The sequence below is a fragment of the Mus caroli genome, chromosome 9 (genome assembly GCF_900094665.2).
Source record: "Mus caroli chromosome 9, CAROLI_EIJ_v1.1, whole genome shotgun sequence".
Taxonomy (NCBI): domain Eukaryota; kingdom Metazoa; phylum Chordata; class Mammalia; order Rodentia; family Muridae; genus Mus; species Mus caroli.
The window spans coordinates 91857829-91867906 of record NC_034578.1 but is presented as its reverse complement, the minus strand read 5'-3'; the positions used below and the strand labels follow the sequence as shown (position 1 = coordinate 91867906).

The window sequence follows — 10078 nt, the reverse complement described above, 5'->3', positions numbered from 1 at the left end:
TTTTTTTCCAGTGATACAGCCACTTTGTAAGGTGCACATGTTTCCTGTAAACAAACTCTCATTTATGTTTCTGTAGACAACCCTAAGGAAACCAACTGGGTCATGCAGACAAACTGAGGAGGGTGTGTAGGAGGCAGGTAAGTAGGGAAGATGAAAGCGATTAGAATTCGCAATGGAGATACAAAGGCAAGTTGGGGGCGAGAGATAATTATGATCAAGGTATATTATGTACATGTGTAAAAATGTTATAATGAAATCCATTATGTATAATGTATATGTACATTATGTATAATATACACTANTAAAACATTAAGAACAAAGGCTCTCGGGCTGGAGAATGGCTCAGCGGTTAAGAGCACTGACTGCTCTTCTGAATGTCCTTAGTTCAATTCCCAGCANCCACATGGTGGCTCACAACCATCTGTACAGGATCAGATGTTCTCTTCTGGTGTGTCTGAAGACAGTGACAGTGNACTTGAATACATTTAAAAAAAAATTTTTTTTAGCTGGGCGATGGTGGCGCACACCTTTAATCCCAGCACTCGGGAGGCAGAGGCAGGCAGATTTCTGAATTTGAGGCCAGCCTGGTCTACAAAGTAAGTTCCAGGACAGACAGGGCTACACAGAGAAACCCTGTCTTGAAAAACAAGAAGAAAACAAAATAAAACAAAACAAAATTAATTTTTAAAAAAAAGAAAAAAAGTGCCCCTCTTACTAGCACACAGAAAGTACTGCAAGTCCGTGGGTTTTGTAGCATCAAAAATCTGCCTGATTTTTGGCACAAGTGAGTAATTTACCAAAACCAAAGTACTGTGTTGTTAGATTCCATGTTTAGAGCTGTCACCTAAAAATTCACTTGAAAATCTGTTGGTAGAAAACAGTGTTACTATACAATAAGCTCCTGGGTCCTCACCAGCCTGGCTGCAAATATCTGTAATCCCAGCACTTGGAAACCAATGCAGAAGGGTTATAGGAATTTTAAAGGCCAGCATGGGCTATGTAACATGATTATGTATACACAAACACACAGACACACAGACACACACAGACACACACACACACACACACACACACACACAGTGTCCTTGGATACATTAAAAAAAAAAAAAGCTACCTGAAATATAGTATCCATGTATTCCTAAACAATAATGTAAAAGGTTTATTTGAATAAGAAACATAAACAGCATGAAAAATTTCCCTCTTACCCCTACCCCAACAATGAGGAATTCATAGGCAGTCATCAATTATTCCAAGTTGTATATGCCTATGTAAGATAGTGAGAATAACTACATCAATTATCTCCGAGGATACTGTTTCTGACTTCAGAAATAATCAATAGGTAGACATGGCTTCTCTGAGATAGTAGTTTTATGATGAAGAGTTCACAATGAGGACATCTTATTCCTAAAGTCTCCCATCACCACATGCTTTGAACAGTATACTAACTGTGGGGGAGCCTATTGGAAATTAAGGGATGATGACATATGCCTATACCCCAATCCTAGTACTCTGGAGGCTGAAACAGGAGGACGGTGGCCAGCCTGAACTCTTTGTTCGTTTGTTGGGGGGCGGAGAGGGGGTGCTGGCAAGGCTATTAATTGAGACCTTGCCTCAAAAAAGTAAAGTTTTCTATTTATAAGCTGAATGTAGTAGAGCTCAATTATTACCCCAGCATCTGGGAGATGAACATATAAGGATCAGAAGTTCAAGGCCATCTTCAACTATATAGTAAGTCTGAGGCCATTCTAGACTACTAGATATATAGAGATGGAAAGAGAATATGAATGAATATGAATTAAGGAATATATGTGTATAAAGAAATTATTTTGGCGCTACATAGTGAGTCAGCCTGGGTTATAGAAGAAGACCTTGACTCAATAAGCAAACTGATGTACAGTGCTTGTTTAACAAGCATGAAATCCTGGGTTCCACATCTGGACCACATAAAACTGAGAGTAGTGGCCTGTAATCTCAACCCTAAGAAGGAAGCAGTTAGCATTAGATGTTTAAGGTTGTATTTAACTATATAGTTTGTGGCCAGCCTCAACTATAAAAGAGCCTGTCCTATAAGTAAATGAAAGGATATAACTCTATAGTGTAATAGAAACTGTTTTTTATATAGGGTATATGTAGATATACCCTGTATATATATACAATTATATAGATATAGGGTATATAGAGATATAGATGTAGAGATAGATATATGGGGATATATATATATATATATACATACACATATACATATATACGTGTGTGTGTGTAAATACATATATATCCTGTATATTATAAATATAATAAAAATAAATGTAGGCCAACAAGATGGCTCAGCATGCAAAAACATTTGCCACACAAGCCTAACAAGTTGAGTTCAGTCCCCGGAACACACATGAAGGTAGAAAAAGAGAACGTGTCCACAAGGTTCTCTGTACATCATATATATGGTGTCATGTATACATATTATACATGCACACACATTATATGTAGAACACACAATGCCTGTATAATTTACTCCTACAGAGATAGCAGGTGTTCATCTTAAGATAATTCAGCTGATTTGCTTTCTACTACCTATTTGGTAGTACCTATTTCCAATGATTGCTGTACTGCTGCTGCTGCTGCTTTCCTACTGTAGGACGTGGCATCCTGTCTGCACTACAAAATCGACACTGATACCTGCAGTAGAGGGGTTCAAGGTTGTACTTACATACACAGTTTGAGGCCAGTCTCAACTTCAAAAGAGCCTATCTTATAAGTAAATTAAAAAGTATTTAAGTATAGTTAAATATACTTAATGTATACTTTACTTAAAATATACTTTACTCAAATATAAGTACATGAAAAATGCTATTACAGTTATATGTTCTACATGAGGCCAAGCACTTTTTTTAAAGGTTATTTGTTCCACTGAAATTTATATTCTTTGATCAAGATTGCTGTTGTTATTCCCTTAAAGAGTATGTAAATCAATCTTAGAATTTTATCTTAATTAGAGCAATCAGTCGATAAACTTCAAAGCCTCTAAAGTCTGTCATCCTTATTTGAAGAATACCTTCAAGGAAACCTACAGATCCTAGCTAAAAACAAGAAAAATTTTAAATATTTTCCTTTAATGTTAAAGTTATTTCCAGTCTTCTTAGGCCAATTAAATATTTAGAAACTACATAATATTTGACCAATGTATAAAATTCAAAGTGTAGCTAAAGATTTTTTGGCAACTAAATATTACTACTAATGTTACAGAGTAAGATTTGGAAAATAATAAATGTTTAACATAAAAGATCTGGTGCTGGCGCTGGAGAGGTGGCTTAGCGGTTAGATGCACTACTGCTCTTCCAGAATTCAGGGGATCTGATGCCCCCTTCTGGTCTCCATGAGTGCCAGGAACGCCAAGTGGTGAACAGAAATGTATTTGGGCAAAACACCTACACATGTATATTTTTTTTAAAAGATCTGGTGCTTTAGCACCAGTTTTCAAAAGTCAACTTTGCCTGGTGTCGTGGCACATATTTTAATCCCAACACTCAGGAAGCAGAGGCAGGTGAATCTCTGTGAGTTCAAGGCCAGCCTGGCCTATACAGTAAGTTTCAGAACAACCAGGGTTATATAGAAACCCTGTCTCAAAAAATTAAAATCCAAATTAAAATTAAAAACTAAAATCCAATCCAAAATTAAACAAATAAACAAAAAGGCTAACTTTAAGAAAAATATAAAGAGGCCCAAGATATGCATAGCCCAGTGGGTACAGTGTTTTTTCCTCAAGGCTGATGATCTGAGTTCAATCTCAGGGTCCAGGAGCCAATAAAGTTGGGGGAAGAGAGCTGACTCCACACATATGCTATGGCAGTCATGGCCCATCCCATTAATAATTGTAAAAAAAAATTTTAAAGAATTATTTATTTAATGTATATGAGTACACTGTAGCTGTCTTCAGACACACCAGAAGAGGGCATCAGATCTCATTATAGTCACCATGTGGTTGCTGGGGATTGAACCCAGGACCTCTGGAGGAGCAGTCAGTGCTCTTAACTGCTGAGCCATCTCTCCAGCCCAATATAAATTTTAANAAAAGTATAAAGGCCAAGCGGATACAGCTCAAGGGTAGCATTCATGTCTAGGTTCAGTCACTAAATACTTCCAAGGCTAAAAGACCCCCATAAAGTTAGATGGGAGTGGTGGCATATTTCTATTATCTTAGCTCTCTGGGTACGGAAGCAGGAGGACCTACAGTTCTAGGCCAGGCCCAGCATGGTGGCTTACACCTTTAAAACTAGCAGGTCTTTAAAACCAGCATGAGGGAGACAGAGGGAGGTAGAGCTGAGTTCCAAGCCAGTCAGAGCTACATAGTGCAACCTTGTACCTGCCTCCACCCCCACCCCCACCCCCACCCCCACCTCCAAAGTTCTAACAGACTGAGCTACATATAAGACCATATAGCTCCCCCACCCCTGGCCCAAAAAGAGTAGCTTTAATATGTATAAGTGAAAATTATATAAGAACACAGAATTCCCCTTTGTGTTACTTGTTTATACTTTATTCATAATGAATCTGATAAATTACTTTTTAAAAATATACGACTGCTTTCATTATGTTCATATTATCTTCCTTCCTGCTCTTTCCAGCAAATAAACATCATCCTTTTTTCCATGAGCAACCAACCTAAGCTTATGATTTTTTTCAGACAAACTGCATCATATCACTTCAATTATCCAAACATGTCTCCCATATTTTTCATCCAGAGAGTCTTTGGTGTAGGTCTCATGTTTCCTGTAGAAATGGCCTATCAACATGCACAACTGGGGTTCTCTACTCCATTCGAAGTCTTTTTGCAATTACAAACTTCTGCAACTAAGCATTTGCTATATATTTTATTTGACTTTTGGTTTTAAGAGTTAAATCTAATATAATGTTCTATTTCCTATAACTTAAGCGCACTAAAACTTTCTCCTGTTTTCATTAAACAACTTTTAAGGTTTCCTTTTAAAAAACTCTTTAACAAAAACGTATACTCATTTTTGTTATGTTGATTCTCAAATCCTGACTATAAAGGATGAATTTTAAATAAATGATAAATGGCTGTTTTATTTATTCACCATTTAGGTCGGATTTATGACCCCCCCCCTCATTTCAGCTACTGTTGAATTTTGAATGAAACAACTTCAATTGTAACAGAAGAAACATCTGTTGCTTCTTTTTCCTCATCAGAGCTTTCCTAACTGAAAGAAAGGCTCTCTGCCTCTCGCCAACTCCCCCTCCCTCCCCACACTGAGTTCCTTAGACTTCTTTACTTAAAATATTGTCATAGCCATTAAAATTTTACAGCTAAAAAATTATTTATTTCCTTATTAAAGCAAAAAGAATAATGTTTAAAAAAAACAAGATATGTGCTTCACAGAATATAAATTGTAACCATAATATAGACTTCAAGGATATACTTGAAATGATCAGCTCAATCAAGCTGTTACACATTCGTGGCTCACTAAGAATTGTTTAGGAATAGGATTTTCTTCACAGTATCCAGATTCTGTATAGCTTCTTGCATGCTATATTTTCTTTGCCAATCCAAAGCTAACATAATGGCAGTCACCACCCCAAGAGGCAGACACCAAATGGTGCCACCCCCTCTCCCACGGCGCCTCATAATAAACCGTCAAGCAGTGGAATGCACCGGCTCCTTTATGAGCAAACAATGCCGGAGCTTCATTAGAATACAGCTGACATTTTCAAAGCACAAATACTTTGAAGAAAATTGTACTAGGGGAAAAAAGGAACGAAATAACTACAAAGGCTGAATTTTTTTCGTCTGTCAGGTTGATTTCTAAAGATTCTGAGGAAGCATACTTTATTGCTGACAATTTGAAAGTTTTCATAAATGGGAAAATATTTAATAAGAGGAAACCTTATTTTATTTACTGGAAAAAAAATGAAAGTAAAAACTACCACTAGAATTGCTTCCACGAGGAATAACTATGGAGTACCTCTAAAATGACTGATGCCTTCAACTGCTTCTTTAACTTCTAAATAGAAAAAACTGAATCCCAGAATTATCTGCATTGTAATTAATTTATATAAATAGCTGAGGATAAACTAGGATAACTACCCCTCCCCCCATCTTCCCCCCATGCTCTGTAGTTTTTCTATCTGTAACCAGCAAGGACGTCTTGAAATCAGCATGTTCTTGGCTACTTTTCTATTTAGCCTGGCAGCAGCTTAACAAATAAAAACACAGTAAAAACTCACGAGGCTGTGAGAAACAAACTGGTCTCTCTTACCTGGTCTAAGGAAGCATGCCTCTCACTGCAGTACCAACAACACTCTACAGTCTTTGTTACCATTCACTGGAAACTTGAGACTGTGTCAGACGTAAGCAATCGAGCTCAGACAAGCTCAACTTAAAAAATACTCAATAAAACTAAAAGATGCTCAAGAAAAGCGGTCAAGATGTGTGCTGCTGCCCAAGAAAGAAAGGCACATCCCAAAACCTCACAACACAGGTGCTAAGAAAGGAGCTTTGCTCTATGGAACCTGGCTTTCTTACTAAATTACAAAGGCTGTTTAAAATTTAAAAAAAAAAAAAAAAGCTTAAAGGTAAAAAATGATAAAATGCCTAAATCCAAGCTATCATTTTTCTAAATGCCATTTGAATTTTAAGTAGTTTAAAAATAAAATTAACTTACTCACAAGACCTGCATAATTCGAATTGTACATGTCCGACTATCTGCTGGCTCCAAGGCTCCAGTCACAAAGCAGAAGACCTTACCGCATTTTGAAAGCAGGGCAAATGCACCATGAATTTCCCAGTAAAAGGGGAGGAGAAACTCCTGAAAAACTGCTCAGAGCTTTCTGTACTTGTAGAAACTGCCCAGCCCTTGTGGGAGGGAAGAGTCCTGGTCCTGCCCCCTGAGATAGGCCATGCTTCAACGCCAAAGTGAATGACAGGCTGGTTTCTGATATCAACAAAGAGCAGCTTAGCTGTGCTGTTTGCCCTCCCACTTTCCCACAGTTAAGTCTTAAACTTTTTGGGTTGGTCTTTTACATCTAGGGTTAAGTACCTTTCTCCATTTTCTCAGGAGAGCAACAATTATGGTGACCTCTTTTTTAAATGATTAATTAAAGTTACATACCTAATCATCTTACTCAATTTTCCAACACAGGAAATTTAACAAAAGATGACCTTTTAAAGTTCATTTCCAAGTCTACTCTTTGCAATGTCAGATAACTATAAGATTAGCTACCAATATTAATACACTTTTACTGCAATAATATTACAAATAAGGCAATGAAAATAAAATTTCCAACTGCCAAGATGTAAAAAAAAAAAACATATTAAAGCAGGTATCTGTGAGTATGTAAATCTAAAACAAGCAATTTCATCAACATGTATTTACTGAATATTGATCATTAAGGCAAGTGCTATTTTAGAGCCTGGGTATACAGTAGTAGTGAAAACATTCAAAAGTCAAACTAAAATTCCTGTCTCCACTGACTTACTGGCATGTCATGTTTCTGCTGCCAGTGAGTTCCACAATCCAACATGACTAAGGTGTCTGTCTGTCTGTCTCTTATCACATATGCATCACCTACACTGGAAAAATTCCCCTCTGAAAAGGTTTCCTTGCTTCCTTGCTTGCTTCTCTCTACCCAGAGCTGGTTCAAATAATATTAAAGTTCAAATATAATTGACCTTGTATATTGCTTGGGACAGGCTCCTTTGTAGCCCAGGCTGCACTACAACATGCAGAAATCCTATTACAGCCTCCTAAGTGTTGCAGTGAAAGGACTGAGCCACCAAATAAATTTTTGAATGTATTTCTTGACAACAAGGCAAGACTTTTGTGCTTTGCTTTTTTTAGTACTGTATCCTCAGCATCTTAGACACTACCTGTCTGACATTCCAATCAATACTGACTGAAAGAGACTAGATAATTCTTCTTATTCGAACTTGTCTTTTGCTAACACATAATACACTAAAATACAGACGTGTGCCAACAATGATATGATACAGGGTATGAATTAACTTGTCTTGTAAACATGTTTTAAAAAATTGAAACTACACCCTATAGAACTCTGAATCTTTTCATTCTTGTATCTTAAAGTCCAACAGTGAGGGTTTTACTGTACTTGGGCAATCTATTAACATTCAATGGGCTGGGGCCAGGCTGACTCAGTGATAGATAGGAGCATTTGCTGCACTTTCTAAGGACCAAGTTTGGTTCCCAAGTTCAGTTTCCAGCATGCATATTGGGCAGCTCACAACTGCACGTAACTCCATCTCCAGGAGAGCTGACACCCTCCTTCTGGCCTCCATGGAAACATACACATACAAATAAATAATTTTTTAAAAGTTCACTGATGGGGCCAGGGAGATGGCTTAGTAGTTAAGAACACTGGCTACTCTTCTAGAAAACATGGATTCAAGTCCCAGCACCCACATGGCAGCTCACAACTGTCTTTAACTCCAGTTCCAGGAGATACGGTGCCCTTACAGAGATACATGCAGGCAAAAACANCAATGCACATTAAAAAGATTCATTTAAAAAACTTGGCAAGCAATCGCGGTGCAAGCCTTTAATCCTAACACTCAGGAGGAAGAAGCAGAAGGATCACCAAGTTCAAGGCCAACCTGGTCTACCCAGTGAGTTCCAGGACAGCCAGGGCTACCCAGAATAATAACCCTGTCTCAAAAAGCAACAGATTAATTAATTAATTCAGTTAACTAAGTATATGGCTAGTCAGATTTCAAATGTTTTTGAACAAAAGATAAAAATTTATAGAATCCATATACATGTGTGTGCACACACACATGCACACACGCATATATATTGAACNTTTAAAAGCATTAAAGAATCCTCTTCAATGATTTCTTCTTAATCTTTTATATATAAACTCTATTTGAGGTTAGAGAACTGGCACGATTAAGGTTCTGACTGCTCTTCCAGAGGACCCAGATTTGGTTTCCAGCATCCAAATGGTGGCTCACAACTATCTCTATCTAACTCTAGTTCCATGGAATATGATGCCCTCTTCTGGTTTCTGTGGGTGGGCACTGTATATACATGGTACCCAGACATATATGCAGCCAAAAAAAGTTTAAATCTACTCATGTATCATTATTCCAGCTACTGACTAGAGAACACCAGATGGANCTAAACATTCTCTCTTCTAGGTGTGTATATTGATTTTTTTGAATTTGTTATGTATACTAGTAACATGACTAACTATTCACATTTAATGACAGACTTGTGATTTTATAGGTAAAAATGATACTCACAGATTGCTAGTTGGCCACATTAAGAGTGGCAATTAGTAAGCTTGAGCTTGTGCTTGCTCACTTACTAAATAAAATGTCTAATCTTAACCAGTGTAAGACCAAACCAAAGGATCCATGAAACTACTTGCTTGAATAAATATTTCTTTATTGATTTCTTTTCTGAGACAGGGTTTCTCTGTGTAGCTTTGGCTGTTCTAGAACTTGCTCTGTACACCAGGCTGGCCTGAAACTCAGAGATCCACTTGTCTCTTCCTTCCAAGTGCTAGGATTAAAGGCATGCACCACTACCCAGCTAATACTGACTTCAATGTCACAGAGTAAACAGATTTACCTATGTCCTATTTTTAGTGAGGGCATCTTCCAAGGTTCTACCCTTGATGTTTGCTAGAGTCTAGATCTACACATCTATACATTCCCTCAAAGGCACAAAGTTAAAAGCTTTGGTACTAGCTGGGCATAGTAGCACATGTTCACTTGGGAGGCAGAGGTAGGTGGATCTCTGTGAGTCTGAGGCCAGTCTGGTCTACACAGTGAGTTCCAGGATAGCCAAGGATACATAAAGAGACCTTGTCTATAATAATAATAATAAAAGTAACTATTCTTNTTNTTATTATTATTTATTATTTATTATTGTGTTTATAAAAGGATAAAGAGAGAGGGGATATGTTTGGTGAATGTGTAGTCAGGTATGGGGGAAGGTGGTGCCTTGGCGGGCCCATGCTGAGGCATCCCTTCCCCCTGAGGGACCAGCCACATAAGAGTATAAAATAGAGTTTATTCAGGGCATGGGGAGGGGAGTTGAGAGGGTAG

General features: G+C 37.6%; 1 protein-coding gene across 8 annotated transcripts in view; it reads right to left on the bottom strand.

Moving 5' to 3' along the window:
• Tfdp2 (transcription factor Dp-2) overlaps positions 1-10078 on the bottom strand; it is an 83225-nt gene that overhangs the window by 48480 nt on the left and 24667 nt on the right. The window contains exon 1 of one of the 8 annotated variants that reach the window (XM_029481297.1): positions 6675-6817. The exons of 4 other annotated variants lie outside the window; for them this stretch is intronic. In XM_029481297.1, coding sequence (XP_029337157.1) covers positions 6675-6705 — 31 coding nt within the window. In that variant the 5' untranslated portion in view covers positions 6706-6817. Of the gene's footprint in view, positions 1-6269; positions 6517-6674; positions 6818-10078 lie in introns of those variants that run through there. 3 more of the 8 variants (XM_029481295.1, XM_029481296.1, XM_029481299.1) reach the window with 3 other exon arrangements.